The sequence below is a fragment of the Triturus cristatus genome, chromosome 2_2 (assembly GCF_964204655.1).
Source record: "Triturus cristatus chromosome 2_2, aTriCri1.1, whole genome shotgun sequence".
Taxonomy (NCBI): Eukaryota; Metazoa; Chordata; class Amphibia; order Caudata; family Salamandridae; genus Triturus; species Triturus cristatus.
The window spans coordinates 579299622-579315834 of NC_140582.1; the positions used below are offsets into that span (position 1 = coordinate 579299622).

General features: G+C 43.8%; 1 protein-coding gene across 1 annotated transcript in view; it reads left to right on the top strand.

The window, feature by feature from the left end:
- ETFDH (electron transfer flavoprotein dehydrogenase) overlaps positions 1 to 16213 on the top strand; it is a 542885-nt gene that overhangs the window by 333110 nt on the left and 193562 nt on the right. The window contains exon 11 of the mRNA XM_085641729.1: positions 7533 to 7715. Coding sequence (XP_085497855.1) covers positions 7533 to 7715 — 183 coding nt within the window. The remainder of the gene's footprint in view (positions 1 to 7532; positions 7716 to 16213) is intronic.

The following is a 16213-nucleotide window of genomic DNA, read 5'->3' on the forward strand; positions in this document are numbered from 1 at the left end:
GTTGAGACTCCGGGAAAGCAGCAGCGCGGTCAGCGCGTCTTCGCACACGGTGCACCTCGAGAATCGGCGAGGATGGGCATCAGGATAGTAGTCCGAGGCCACGGACCGACGGAGCCGGGCGCTCAAGCGTCTGCTCCGGTCGCCATCTTGGCTCCTCACCCGACCTCATTGGTACTTGATGTTGCTAGAGATGTGTATCAGCCCACACGGGAAGCTCCCCATCAAGCCAGACCTTCTCACTCAACACCATGGCATTATCAGACTCCCAGGCAATTAAACCTAGCAATTTGGCATCTGAGGTCTTGGAATTTGGACATTTAAACCTCCCAGAGGAGTGTATGGTTTTTATTATATGAGGCCTGTTGACCACACCTTCACTTAGCAGCTATAGCTGAATGCATGCAAAACAGGAAACGCTTCCCACTTTTTAGAATCCATGTAGTCAAAGCTTTTATAGAGGGTCTCGAGGGCCCTACCCCCTACAACACTTGCTTGGATCTTAAATGAGAGAGGATGTGGCTTACAGCTAGAGTGGCCGACTTAGAAGCTGGGGAACCAGGCTCGAGTCTGGAGGGAGGCTCAAACATACTGTGATTCTGGGCAAATAACTTAATCTCCCCGTGGCTAAAAATGAATGTGTCCATCTGTAATGCAACTGGTGCTCATGTAAAGCGATCTGATACCTTCTGGTTAAGTTTGTGCTATATAAAACTGCAAAAATAAATACATGTAGTTCTCACTAGGATTATACCTTGTGAACTTCTCTACTCAGCAGAATTCCAGGTTCTTTTGTGAAAGGTATCTTTCCTCGTAACCTTTCTTAGACATATTAGTGAATTACAGGCGCTGACTGTTCAAGAGCCAGGTACAAAATTACAGAGGAACAGGGTCATCCTTCAACTAATCCTGTGTTTTTACCGAAAGTGGTTTTACCTTTTCATTTGAATCAAACTATTAAGATGCCCATTTTCTTCCCACAATCCGATTCTACTACGAAGAGAGCTTTACACACACACGTGATGTGAAACATGCACTTATGTATAAGAAATACAGGGCAAATGGCCATATGTAGGTACACATTTTCACATATACACAGAAAGGGTCAAAACCTTTGATACATCTGTCCCAAAGTCTTTTCGTAGGACTAACCACTCTTTGTTGCTTATGCTTGGCCATACAAAGGGCACCCAATCTCTAAGGCAACCATCACAAGATGAATTGTAATATGGATTCAAACTTGTTATACTATGGATAAGAGAGGGCGCTCTGTACCTTCTGAGGCCCACTCTACACAGAAGAAGGGGGCTACTGTAGATTCACCTGCACCTTCCCTCCTCCCGAGAAAGCTGACCGTGATTGCATATGTTCTTTAAAGTTCAGCATACTTAATTTACGTATGTACAATGCACAGGACACACATACTTAATATTAAGCTTCAGTCCACAATCACCTTGCTTTCCCTGTGTGAAAAGCAAACTAAGGATGATGTTGTACCCATGCCCATCGTGGGAGTAGTATGTAGTCACTCCACATTCTGTGACTCAAAGCTTCTTCGAAGAAGAATAGCTTGTAGTGGCTGAACCCAACACTAGAAGGCAGGAGTTTCAAAGCTTACGAATATACAGCACTACCCTATAAGAACAAATGCTTACAGTGTAAGTAACATTTTCCTTTTTCTTTGACCACTCCATGAGAGTTTGCTTGTTTTCTAGCACTCTCCCTCTTGTGCTGCTTCCCACCTAAAACACCCACTGCCCCAAGCACACTCAGTTTCTCTTGCATTCCTGTCCTGCTGTCTCTCATGTACTTCTCCCCCCCACCACATGCTCCATGTCGCTCTTGTTTGCTGCTTTGACCCTCCTCCCGCAGCCAGCTTTTTTAGGTCTCGCCTACACAGTGTGCATGCTCTGCATAGGAGGGCCTTTAGCCGTTGCTCTGCTCATTTTCAAGCACACACTCGTGCTTGTGGCGGCATCCACCTTGCGGGTGTGAGCAGCGGCACGCCACAAGCACAAGTGCAGTGCTTGAAAATGAGCAGACTACGCACACCTCCTGCTCCCCTCTCTCTCATGCGCGCCATGTATATACGCTATATAGATGTACATTCATCTTCTGTGGCTGTCCTAAAATAGATCTGTTGGGAGGCCCTTCATGAAATGGTAGCTACAGGCTGAAGATGGCTGCTTACAGAAGCTTGTGTAAGTCAGCACTGAGCCCAGGGGAGTTGTGGGGGGGGGAGGGGGAGTGCAGCCCACTGAGCGCAGTGATGGAGGAGCACAAAGGCTCTGCGGCTTCTTATGCAATGGATTCCTCTCTGCTTTCAAGCAAAAATCCTTTATTTTTGGATATCGCGTCACGTGATAAACCGTATATACATACCATTCCTTGACGTCACAACAGCTGGCCCTTAGGAGAGGAATCCCGTTTGTAGGGTCGCCATGCTCAAATTACCCCTCCTCCCGGCTACCGTCTTTCGAGGAGAAATGCCATTTCCATACGCTGTCGTCTCATAAATACACGCCAGCAGCGCCTTGTTATAGCTTCACCGTCTTAAATTCTGAAGTGACATTTGTTTCCGAGAAATATGCATTCCCCGAACCTGTTCATTTTTTCATCAAGTTTTAAATGTGTGGGTTCTCTTTCGCTTGCATGTGGCATCCGTATAGCGGGTTCATTTATTCAACACATGGGTGTTATGACGTCCATAGTGGAGAGCAAACACCTTTAGCAGGACAATAAGAGCGACCTCTCTCCCTGGCTCTGTTTTATGTTCGTCGTGTTTGCTTTTCACTGCACTAATGTATTTATGGGAAACAATGAGAGCTTCTGATAGAGTTTGTGTTCGAAACGAAGGGTGGGGGGTGCGCATGTCTATTGCACGCCCATAATATGCAAATTATGCAATGCAAACCTGCTTGGCTTTACCATAAAATGGATGTGTAGTTTTTTGGTGGGATGTGAGGTTGCATTTGACAACAATTACCAACCTACTTCTTCAATTATCATTTGTTCGCCTGTTTTATATTGAAATGTATATATTTTTTCTTTAATGCAAATCTAGTCTGGATATATAATGGCAAGCCAGACCCAGAAGCAAAAATAAATGGTTTCAGGTCACTGGCTTGTGTGTGGTTTTACGTGCATCTATGTTCGAAGCACAATGGTTCCTTTAGGTGTATGTGCTGTTTTTCCCTCTGGAACTGTAGGCAATTAGCCTATAAGAGATGTGAGCCTCTGAAAACCTGAGCAGACAAAGGACATAGAGCTGACTGTTCGTGGCACGCTCCAGTTTCAAAATAGTTTTGACCCTCATCTGCCTTGTTGCTTGCCTGATGTTTGGACCAACCCACATTTCAGAAAATACATGCAGAGACTGCATTGTTAAAGTACCTCCGTTCTCCACCGTGATTACATGCGAGGCAGTAGCGCTGCCTTTCACTCCAAGGAGACCGCGTACCTGGAGGGAAGGCTGCATCGGAACTGAAGATGTAAGTATTTTCCTTTGTTAGGCATGCACAGATTATTCTATATCCTTGGAGGAATAACCTACGGTAGTGTCTGTACCATATTTGTGTTCTGATAGTCCACAATATACACTGGAACTTTAATAAGCGCCAGCTATAGAATAGAATGACAATGTAGTCTGTAAAATCGGCAGGATTCGAAATATTTTCTGTTTCTTAACTGAGCTAGTTTTAATGAAATTAGCCCTAAAATGTAATAGCACTAGCAGTTGACAAACAAACCCATCTATCTATCTATCTACATAGATATATAGCTATATATATATATAGATGTGTGAGTTTGCATGTGGAAGAGACAATATGAATGAGACTATGCTAATTACTGGGAAAGTTTTGGGGGAAGGGGGTGGAATATCACTTTTTATTGCATCACCTGTAAGCAGTGCCCAATCAGCGCGGGCTTTGGGGAAATTAATTGATGGCGGTGTCTCTGGGCGATCTCAGTTAGCTCTGTCATTTTATTTGTAGCCGAGGCAGAAGTGGGAATAGCAGCTGCAGTTCCTTTTCCCTTTCTGCCCCATTCTCACAGTGCTCAAAGGGGGATCTGAAATTTAAAGCACACAATACAAAAACATGCAGGGGCACGTTTGGAACACGGAATGCTCTTTAGTTTCTTTATATTTGTGTACGTTAAAACTTGTTTTTTTCCTCGTGGTCTTTGGCAGCAAATTGCACAGAAATAACAGTATGTTGTTCTATTAGCAGGATGTCTTGTTAAGAACAACTGGGGGCTTCGCGAAATGGGACATGATAGGCATCAGTAAAGTGGGGGATCTCTGGTCGAGGGGAGGATTTAAAACATTCGAGATGCTGCAGACGGAGTTTCAGTTGCAGGGCAGTGAATACTTTCGATACCTGCAGATCCGTCATGCACTGGGCTCCGTCTTCCCAGACGTCGCCTCCATCCCGGAGTCTTCCCCCCTGGAGGATAGAGTGCTAGATGGCCACGTCCCAGACAGTACGATCTCCCTTATTTATAAAAAACTGATTAATGATCGATCGGGCTTGCTGATTGGCCTTCGCGAGGCTTGGGTTGCCGACGGTCTGGAATTGGACGATGAGGACTGGATCTCCGCGGTGGCCTCTCCGAAGGAGGTGGCTATACCGGCTCGCCTTCGCTTCGTCCAGCTCAAGATACTCCACCGGGTCTACATGACGGGGCCAAGGCTTCAGCGCATGGGCTACACTGTGGATGGATTGTGTAAGCGTGGTTGTGGTGCCGTGGCGACCTTCCTGCATATTTTATGGGAATGCCCGAGGGTGGAGCGATTCTGGCGCGGTGTGCACGAGGTCCTGCGAGTGGTTACGCGTGTTGCGCTGCTGCCGGAAGCGAGGAGATGCCTGTTGAATGTGTGGGAACCAACTGACTACTCGGCTCCGCAAACGTGGTGGGTGACTCTGGGATATATGATTGCTAAGCGTGACATTGCGCAACTGTGGGGATCCCAGAACCCCCCGACGGTGTCGGCCTGGAAAGAGCACATGGACTGGTGCATGTTTCGAGAAAAGGTGGTGTATGTGGCGAGGGGTAAGCCTGCGACATGGGTGAAAGTGTGGGGCCCCTGGAACGCCTACCGTAGGAGTATTTGCGCGCCACCATTGTTGCCTGCTGCCTCACCAGCCCCGTCCCCTTAGCTGACCCCTTCCCCTAGCCCCGGGCACAGGGTTCCCCCAGTCCTCGCTCTGTTTCCCTTCCCCTCTTTGGACTCCTCTAATAGTTGGGGTTCCCCATTTGGGAGCACGTGCTGCTACTTTCGACTGTAGGGTAGCCTTGTGGGTGTTGTTTTCTTGTTGTTTGTATAAAATGAAACCGCACTGTGACGTATTATGGCTGTGGCCCATGATGTTGATGACTCCTGCTTATGCTCCTTTGTAATGCCAAGGGTTCTATGAACGTATGCCATATGTTTCTGCCATTCCTAGCGGCCGGCCGGAAGGTTGTGGGCCCATAATTGTATATTCTTGAGATTTGTAATAAACGGTTTCAAAAAAAAAAAAAAAAAAAAAGAACTGGCGGAAAAGTATTCACGTATTTGATGGCGTCGATTGTGGGAATAAATTTGGTTCAAGATATGGGAGATCTGAAATTGGACTTTGAAGAGGTGGACGGCGTTAGACTTGGTTATCTAATTATCAACGGAAAGCAGTTTGCCCTATCCCAGGTTTTTACGGACCTCTTGAAAAACATCCCCAGGACTACCATCCACAAACGCATGGATCACTTAAACGTAAAAAAGCACCACTGCGACCTGGAGGAGCTACAGAAACTTAAGGCAATCAACTCAGTGGCTTTCCATGCTGCCAAGTGCACTCTGATTTCCAGGGAGGACGTGGAGGCTTTGTACATCTCTTGTAAAACAGAGAAAGTTCTTAAATCAACAAGCATTGGCATAGCCAATAGGTCTCACCTTTGGGGCCTTATAAGTATTGAGTTATGCAGCACAATATCCTTCCTGCAACAACATTAACTGTTGCATGGCTAAACACTTATAAAGTCCCAAAGGCGAGACCTATTGGCTATGCCAATGCTTGTTATTTTATCTCCCCATCCTAAGTTGTTTCCTCCGGCATCTCATCTGTTGCTCCCCTGTCCCCGCTGACCAATTACTTTTAAAAAAAATATATATATTTATTTTGTAACTCAAGTGATGTCTGCTGTCTTGGATTAGTACATTTAAAAAATCAAAGTAAATGGTACCCTCCTCATGACGCATGCAGGGGCATATACATATTTATGCATGTGTTCACCAGTGAAATGAATGTAGCCGTGTCACTACTGTTTACTTTCTTTTCTTTTTTCCAGATGCTGCACAGCATCAGCAGAAAGCATTTTTTGTTTTCCCGTTGGTGCACAGCGTCAGTAAACAACATTGGCAAAGGTAATAGGACCAAAAGGTGAGACCTTTTGGCTTTGCCAATGCTTGTTTCTTTATACTTACCCATATAAAATTAGATTTCTATGGATTTGCAGAGGAAAGGCCCTCTCTAACATGAAGCTATTGCTTGGGGTATGTTGTCCCATCTGCCAAATCCCTAAGCTTGACTATTAGTGCCAATTTCAACTTCTAAATTCATATACATAAAATCACTGCAACAACCGTGTACCAGTTTCACCTGCTTAGAAAATTCCTTCCAATTTTCACTGTAGAAGGCTTAGTCCCTGTCATACACACCCTAGTCTTGTGATAATATTCACAGGGCTAAGGTTTTTTCGGGTTATAGCGTTGTTCTTTCTGTACTGCCTATGCTCTCTTTGATTTGCTGAAACAAGTTCACCACTCGACCGCTCCTCAGGTGACCGGAGCATGGAAATTCAACAATATCCTCCCTCTCTCCATTGACTTATATTGCTTGCCCTTAGTTTTCAAAATGTAATTTGCACAGAAAGTCACAAGCTGTCATTAACCACCATACCTCCATGAAAAACTTGACATAGCACAGGGTGTTTCATTGACAAGGTGTAAATCCATTTTGATGCCTGCAATTTGGAAAACGTCCAAATTCAAATCTGCAAATTAGATGTGTTTTCTTGTTAAGCTCCATATCTGTGGAATGTATTGCCCCAGGACATAGTGCTCAAGATACCTTACTAAGATAGTCACAGTTTAAAGTTTATACTTAATTGTCCTTTTGTTTCGATTTTTCATTGTTTACCATGTTTACTATCCGAATGATGTTCTTGTATACTGCTCTTGTTAATTGCAACCATTCTATTACCTTCTGGTCAGGTTGATGCAGAAATAAATAAGCCTTTTCCCACCCTTCTTGTTCATCTTTCCTTCCTTTGTTTTTCTCTGTTGTTTATCTGACCTTTGTCTCCTAATGAAGAATGTCTGTATATATTTTGTTGCACAAAAGTCTAGTGACAGCAGTTCTTTTTATTAAACTTCAAATTAACTACAGAAATAGCACTGGTGGTTTTTCCTACTGTCTACAGGCTTCAAATGATGTATGAACCCATTAGGATTTGCTCTGCTCATAACCCAAATGCGGTCTTGTTCTTTCCAGGACTCTATGTACCAGAATATGAAGACAATTTAAAGAAATCGTGGGTGTGGAAGGAACTCTATTCTGTTAGGAACATCAGACCTTCATGCCACACACCATTGGGACTGTACGGTGGAATTATTTACACTGGTATCTTTTATTGGATCTTGAGAGGAAAGGAACCCTGGACTTTGAAGCATAAAGGTAAACCTTTTAGTTGAATGTTTCAAGTCATCCACTAAATATTTGAAACTGTGTTTAGATGATTTAAAGATTTTGTTGAAGCCTACATTTTTCTACAAGAAAGTAGGAAAACATATTTTAAATATGTTGCATGTTTATAAACATCTTGGCTCTTATACTTTTTATCAGACTAGCATTAAAAAATAATAGCTTTGGTACCGTTGCTTATCTGTCAATCGGTTTCATCACAGAATTACTCAGCTCTGTGTACTACATTTCATGGATTAACATGCTTAAGAGTATGCTGAGACACACTGATGATATTTTTAAGGATCCCGCTCAAGCCCATATTATAATTCCCAGGGTTGATAAAAATTACAAAGCCTCATCCTCTTATCCTATTTATATCAGAGGGCAATTTCCACCTGACTCTCTCGTAGTCTCCAATACCCATATAAAGGCTAATTCCCAGGCTACCAGCGACGCTTCACCTCCTGATAAGGAGAGTAAGCTTACTGATGCCTCTGGCAAAACAGTAGCAATGCAGTCCGCCAATCACTCTGTATTGCTAATAACATTAGGTTTATTGGCCAGATACGATTGTGCCCACTGGGATGAAATGGAGGCGCTCCTCCAGCACCTCCCAGTGGAGCATAAAAAGAGAGGACAGGAGCTTGTAGCTGAGGGCAAGCTTATTTCTAATACCTCCATTAGGTGTGCCCTTGACTCTGCAGGCACTGCTGCTAGGAGCATTAACACTAGCATTTTGTTGGGTCGCCCTGCCTGGCTGTGCATATCTGGCTTTATACCAGAGGTCTAACAAAGCCTGTTAAATGTCCCCTTTGATAGGGAACACCTTTTTTGGATCACAGGTTGACCAGTTTCTTGAAGATGAAAAAGGACACAAAGTTGCAGAATCCATGGGTGCATTACAAAGACCAGGGTTGCGTGGCTGTTTTCGCCACTCCTCCTATAGGGCGGGCTCAAAATCAACATATCCCGAAGCCTCTTCCTCATACCACTGAGGGCAGAGTCACCACTCATCTCCCCAATGCTACTATAGGGGCACAAACAAGGGCAACACACAGAGAGGCAAAGCTGCATGCCCAAGTAGTGCTGCACCCACCACAAAGCAGGGACTCTCTTCTCCCTCAACTCGATCTTACCACACCTGTCAGGGGACGATTGCAACAGTTTCTCCCCACTTGACAATCCATAACATCGGATCAGTGGGTGTTGGACATTATTCAACATGGTTATTGTCTGAAGCTCATCACTACAACTCTAACCATTCCACCTCACACGCACAGCCTCTCTCTGGAACTTCAAACATTACTCAAACAAGAAGTTCAAACTCTTCTACCTGTGGTAAATAATTTTCCTTTACCGGGACTGAATTTGATACAGAAACATAATAAAATAGCTCAGTAAAATGAGAGGCAGAATCCGTGGTATTAGAGGTTCGGAATGGGCTTTATTCCAATACTCGATTATAATCGGATGCTCCAAGTTCCGTCACCACGAAGGTTCAGGAAGTGAAGTACACACATTATTGATATGAAATGACTTTTATAATACATACATTACAATGAAGCGAATGCAATAGGCGTAACAATTGATAAGGAAAATGACGAATTGTCTGTGTAACCGAAAATGGGTGGAACAAGGAGTAAAAAGGAACATAATTGGTTGTGATGTCACCTATAGGTGGATCTATAAGATAATGCTTGGCATAGATGCGCGCGCAGCAGCATGACTTGTAACTAGGGGGTGAAGGGGACTTGACATTTAGCTCTACATGTGGAGACAAGAAGTCTGAGGGGTCAAGTCAACCTAATCCCAAATCATATCTAACATCCTATGTTTAAAGAACTATGTTATCCACAAAGGAAGGACTCTCGGACAGAATCTATTCTATACTGACTGTGCGTGCGTGTACAAGCGTCTAGGTGTCTACACTAAATGCGAGGGCAGGAATCTTCCATAGTAACAGGACTATGAATTACTTGCATGAGGGGAGAGAAGCCGGGCCCTTTGCTTGGTAACTGGAAGAATGTTTACTTAAACTACTAGGCAGGAATGCATCGGCTGAGGGGGGAAGCAGATAACTCGAAGGTGAAATACAGTTCTTGGCAGAGAATAGGCTGATGTCAGGCTTCGTGAGCCGCGCAGAGAATGAGACAAAGTTCATGGTCACAGATGCAGGCTCAGACTGGAGCTTTCAGAGGCAGAAGGCAAGAAGAGTTTGATGACAGAATCAGGGCCTACTTGCCTGGACTGTAAAATGGCATGAGTGAGCCATATAAAGCCGGTGGCCTTTTGTACTTCGGAATGGAATATCCGGCCTATTCATGGCGGATCTGACAGAGGACATGTTGACGGTGGACGCACATGTGTTTGCGTCTTTATAACTGGAACTGGAGGGAACATACATGTACTTGTGACATGCACATAGAACCGTTGGGGTCCAAGATAGGGGACATAACTGACCAGAAAAATCCATATTTCCACATTCCCTCCTTGTCCCCTACTTGCCCGTTAGGAGATATCAATCTTCATTAATCCATTGATCTGTTCATATAGCATCATTTGTTCTTCTTTCTTCTTCCGGGATCTTGAATGAAATCTTGGTGGTGGAATACACGATGTGGCACACAGACCACAAATCGCTGGTCCACATTGTAGACATAGACAGCAACTGAATAGTATGAGAAGGCCAATACCTAGGAATGATAGAACTCTCCATCCCCAGGCTGATATCACACTCCAAAACCAACTGGACCAAGTCCAGGTGCCTGGATTCTGGTGTATCTGGCTTACAATCTTGTGAAGGCGAGTTATAGCTTTATATACAGATGGCGAATTCTCTGGTATGAATACGCAGCAGCTGGATCCGATGACCCTACAAGCTCCGCCTCTATCAGCCAAGATGACGTCAAGGACAAGACGATTTTGAAGCACAACAATCCGCATAGCAGACTGCTCTTCTGTTAAATTGCCTAAGGCGGAAATAGTTTCATTCACTACTGCTTCAAGGGTTCTAGTTAATCTACGTATCAGCTTACTATTGGTAACTGTACCTATATAGGGAAAGATGCCTTTATTGAAATCCACATACTTGTCCCATGCCGTCTCAGTATAATCGACAATTGGGAGATCTCTCCGCTCTCTATTGTGTACTAAATGAATATTTCTGTAATAATCAGGAGGAGCTAGGAAAACAGGTGGCAAAAGGAATGCAATATAGCAGGTACCATCCCAATCTAGAGGTAGACGCATATATGCAGTCTGACCACATATAAAGTAGGAGTGGCGATAAGCTCTGAATGAAGATTTGCCTTGATCACTGAATTCTACTGTAGTAGTGCACTTACTATGGCCCATATGTATGGAACCAACCTTTCTTACACACAATTCACCTTTTGCTGGGAATACTGACATGGTGGGTAAGACTAGTTCAACTTCGGATACGACATTTAGAATCATGAGGTTAGGTGTAAAATTACCTAATCCATATACTTCATTTTCTAGATCAGTTCCTGTTCTTTTGGGGCGACCCTCCTTGTCAGGATAGCAGACCTTGAGTAAAACTAGGTTCAGGTTTCCCCATACCCACTGATCTTGGTAAACTGCTGTGTCTGAGTCTATGGAATTCATTAAACTAAACCATGCTCCACAGGAGCCATTATGTGTAAATGGATGTGGAAAGAAAGGCAAGACTCCTTCATAATTCTGATAGGGAGGGAGTCGGCCACACACCCAACAATTAGTTGCATTACTAGTCTGATGGGAATGATGTAACATACTAATGAAAGTGTTATTGCGCAGCGCAAGTCTATAGGACAATTCATGCGGGGGTAAGTCACTAAAAGAATGTTCTGCAATAACATTGTGAACATTTCTGGCAATAGGGTAATATATGTGCAACAACATACTTGTAATAATTATTAAAAGACTTAAGGAAAACAAAATTAATAAAGTCACTATACAATGGCTACACAGTGATTTACACTACGCCTGTCGTTTCATCATTTTTCGCGACTGTCCATGATTCAGGTCTAGAGGATACATGTCAGAGACAGATTCAACCGCTTCACCTAGGAGAGGACTTAAACAATCAAACCGTCTGACGTTCTAGGTCTCAACTTAACTTTGTAAAGTTCTGTTTCAGTCTTTTCAACCAAAGGAAGTTTTGAATCAGTCTGTGAGGGAGTGCAGGGCACAATGTCTATATCCGAGGATTGTCCATGAAATTTCTTGATATGACTTGAATGAATCCAACCCTTGCGGCCCTCGATCTTCACGGCTGTTCTTGTGGTCAGCAGAACCAACTTGGGTGTCTTCCACCTGGGCTCCAGCTGAGTCTTTCGGTCGAAATTTTTCACAAATACAATATCACCCGGAACTACGTCATGGGGTTTCACCTCAGTGTTGTCGGGAAATGCTGCAGCTACCTGTGAACGACAAGATTGTAGTGCAGACATCAAGGAAGCCAAGTAATCTGTCAGCATATTACAGTCAATATCAGTTATTTTGCGTGGTATAGGCGTCCCCCACATATTTGGTGGTCTGCCGAAGATCACCTCATACGGGGATAGCCCTGTTCTAGAGTGCGCTACCATTCTCATGTAAAAAAGTGCAACTGGTAATGCTACTATCCAGTCGACCCCTTTTTCTCTGCATATTTTGGACAGTCTGATTTTCAGTATCTGATTATGTCTTTCTACGAGACCTGCTGCCTCGGGGTGTCGAACACAGTGGAATTTCCACTGATATCCTAGCAGAAGTGAAACATGTTTCATTAATTCGGATGAGAACGGCTGGCCGTTATCTGAGTAGACAACACGTGGTAAACCGTATCGTGGGAAGAATTCTCGAACTAACTGTTTGGCAGTAGTCGGGGCAGTGTAATCTGAAACCGGGTATGCCTCCGTCCAACGGGACAGAGCGCAGACAACTACGAGAACATATTTGAATCCTCGACATCGTTCCATCTGGATATAATCCATCTGGAGGACTTCAAAAGGGTGATCAGGAGGATGAAATCCACCCTGTTCTACGGGAACACTTTTTCCTGGGTTGAACTGGCAACAGATCATACAGGTACGGACTTTTTGTTTGGCTGCTGCTCGTAAATGTTTATTGAACCAAATGTGTTGAATGCTGTCTAGCATAGCTTTTTCTCCTAGATGTGCTGGACTATGTATAGTGTTAACTATGACTTGGACCATTGAATCAGGAAGGAACCATACAGACTTTTCTTTCATCATCCATCCTTGGTCCGTTTGGATCCCTCCTAATTCAGTCCATTTCTTTATTTCGTCTGGTGTAGCATGTGTCTGTATGTCAATTACGTCAAGAGTAGGATCTTTAACTGTCATACAATGTGTCGGCATCGGGACTATTGTCTTTGTCATGTCGGGAGTTTGAGCAGTCTGTTTAGCTGTTCTGTCGGCTAAATCATTGCCTTGAGAAATGGTATCAGTAACTTTCGTATGAGCTTTACATTTCATAATTGATATTGCAGTAGGTAGATGTATTGCATCTAATAAGGCATGAATGAGGGGTCCGTGCTGAATGTGGGCACCGTGGGAAGTTAAATAACCTCTCTCTCGCCACAGCACGCCGAAGTCATGTACGACTCCGAATGCATAACGTGAATCAGTGTATATGTTGACTTTTTTACTTGTGGCTTGAATACAGGCTTGTGTCAGAGCGATAAGCTCTGCGGCTTGAGCTGACAAAGTATTAATACGATTAGTTTCAATGACTTCAGTATCTGTTGTGACTGCATAAGCAGCCACTAACTCTCCTGTACTTGTTCTCATACATGAATCATCTACATACAACGTCAGGTCTGGATCTGACAATGGGACATCTGTCAAGTCTTGTCTGGGTTTTGTCGTTATAGTAATAACTTCAATACAGTCATGAGCTAGTGGGTCTGTTCCGGTTACTGGCAAAAGTGTGGCAGGATTCAATGTGTTACAGCGTCTGATTTCTATATGTGGCTGAAACAATGTAAGTTCATACCCTGTAAGTCGTGCTATAGTCAAGTGTTGTGTTTGCGTTCTATTCACAAGGACTTCTACTGTGTGTGGTACTTGAACTGTCAATGGATGTCCTAACACTATGGCATCGCTTTGTCTGATTGCTAAAGCTGTCTCTGCTACTGATTTCAGGCATGCAGGTAAAGCCTGAGCTACGGGATCTAATGTACTAGAAAAATAAGCACATGGTTTGTGTCCTCCTGCCTGTTCCTGTGTGAGTACTGACAAGGCAGTACCTTCGCGTTCTGTAACAAAGAGTGTAAACTGTTTTCTGTAACATGGCGTTGCTAAAACAGGTGCTTGACATAAAGCTTTCTTTAGGCTTTCAAAAGCTTGTGTATGTTCCTGAGTCCAAGGGAGAACAGTCGATGTGGCTGCCTCCTGGGTTGTCAACTGAATGAGTGGTTTTGCTAGAAATGCATATTGCGGGATCCACTGTCTACAGTATGAAGTGAGGCCTATGAAAGCCCGCACCTCCTTTTGTGTCTTGGGTATTGGCATGTTAGCTATTAACTGAATGCGGTCTGGTGTAAGCTGCCTTCCCTCCTTGGACAGCGAGTGTCCAAGATAAATAACTCGCTGGACACAGAATTGCAGCTTAGAAGGGGACACCTTGTGCCCCTTTTCAGCTAGAAATTGTAAAACTGTCAGTGATGCTTTTTCACATTCAGGTTCGCTTCGGGCGGTGATCAACAGATCATCGACATATTGAAGCAGAGCAGTGTTAACTGGCATGTGTATACTGTCAAGTTCTCGTTTCAGTGCTTGGCTATAGATGCTGGGGCTTTCTGTAAATCCTTGAGGTGCGCGTGAGAATTTAAAGCTACGTCCATTTAAACTAAATCCGAATAAATATTGGCTTTCCGGGTCTATTGGGACGCTGAAAAAGGCATTCTTGAGATCGATTACAGTAAAGAATGTTGCTTCGGAATCAATGGCTGTCAGTAATGACGAGATATCTGGGACCACAGGGAATTGTGGCACAATGCATTTGTTTAACTCGCGCAGATCAATAACCAATCGATAGACTGGCGGGGCCTTGGGATCTGTTCGTTTAAGAATCGGAATTATCGGGGAATTACATACATTGGAGTCTGTTTCTACAACTACTCCTTGGGTAATGAGCTCGTCAATGATTTGTAGTAAAGCCATTACAGCATCTGGGGGTAACTTGTATTGTCGCATTCGTGGTAACACCACTCCTGCCTTTAATGTGACTCGATATGGTGTAATATTCATGCAACCAACATCGGTAGGGCCTTGTGCCCATAGACGTGTAGGTAAAGTCTGTAATCGGGGATCCATGTCTCTAGATACATAGTGACCTTTAAAATCACGTAAAAACAATCTTACTCCTTCCGGAGAACAACATATTATAGCTCCTAGAGCTTTTAACGTTTTTATTCCTAATAGATTTTCTGGACATGATTTAGTAAGCAATAAATCTGTAGTTCGGGTCAAAGGTCCTATCGTAAGTGGAAGAGGCTGTGACACTTCATTAACAATAGGCTTTCCTGAAAAACCCAGGGAAATATTCTGTGAGCCTGAGAGGGGTGCCCCTGGAACTTCACTACGTTTTATAGTTGTTCGACTTGCCCCTGTATCGAGTAAAAATTTTCTATCTTGACCTAATAATTCACTGTGTACATAAGGTCCTTCTTGATCTACAGGTATCTCGATAAGGGGTAAGTCAACTTCCCTCTCTAGGCTAGTTCATGCGTAACGCTGATACTCAGGGTATTCATACTGTGCGGTCTGATACATTTGTCGTGTTGTTGCTTGTGTGGCAGCAACAGGCAACGGTGGTGCAGCTGGCACAAACTGTATTGGCTGTTGTGCGGCTGGCATGGCCTGGGCATGCTGCAAAGCTCCTTGTTCATTCTGATCCTGTCTGAGTGGCCGTGATCTTTCTTGTGTTTTACCTATGCTGATATTATGTTTTAAAACTGGACAATCGTGTACGTAATGACCTGGCTTTTTACAATAATTACATGTCCCTTTTACAGGTCCTGCTGAATCGGAATGTGTCATACCCTTTTTATGTCCTTCAGCTGGAACTGTCTGGGAAACTAACATTTTCATTTTCGTGTCTTTCATGCGTCTGTGTTCGTGTTCTTGTTCCTCTCTAATTCTATTGTGATGGTACTGTAACATTTGTAACATTTGTGATGGAGTGTTACCTTGCCAGGTGCTCTCGAATTTTAATACTCTATTCTTTACTGGGGGCAGGGCATTTTCTACTAATTTTGTTACAAACAGATGTGGGTATGATTCGCTACTTGCTTTTATGCCACTATTTATACCAAAACATTTTTCAAATCGGGCATAGTAATCACTAGTGTCCTCATCTTGCTTCTGTTTACAGGCTGAAATTGTACCCCAGTCTTCCTTTTTCGTAGTTAATAAACGTGGCAGTACCTGTACTAATAAACCTGGTAGTGCTTTAGTTTTATCCCCAAGTCCTGCTCC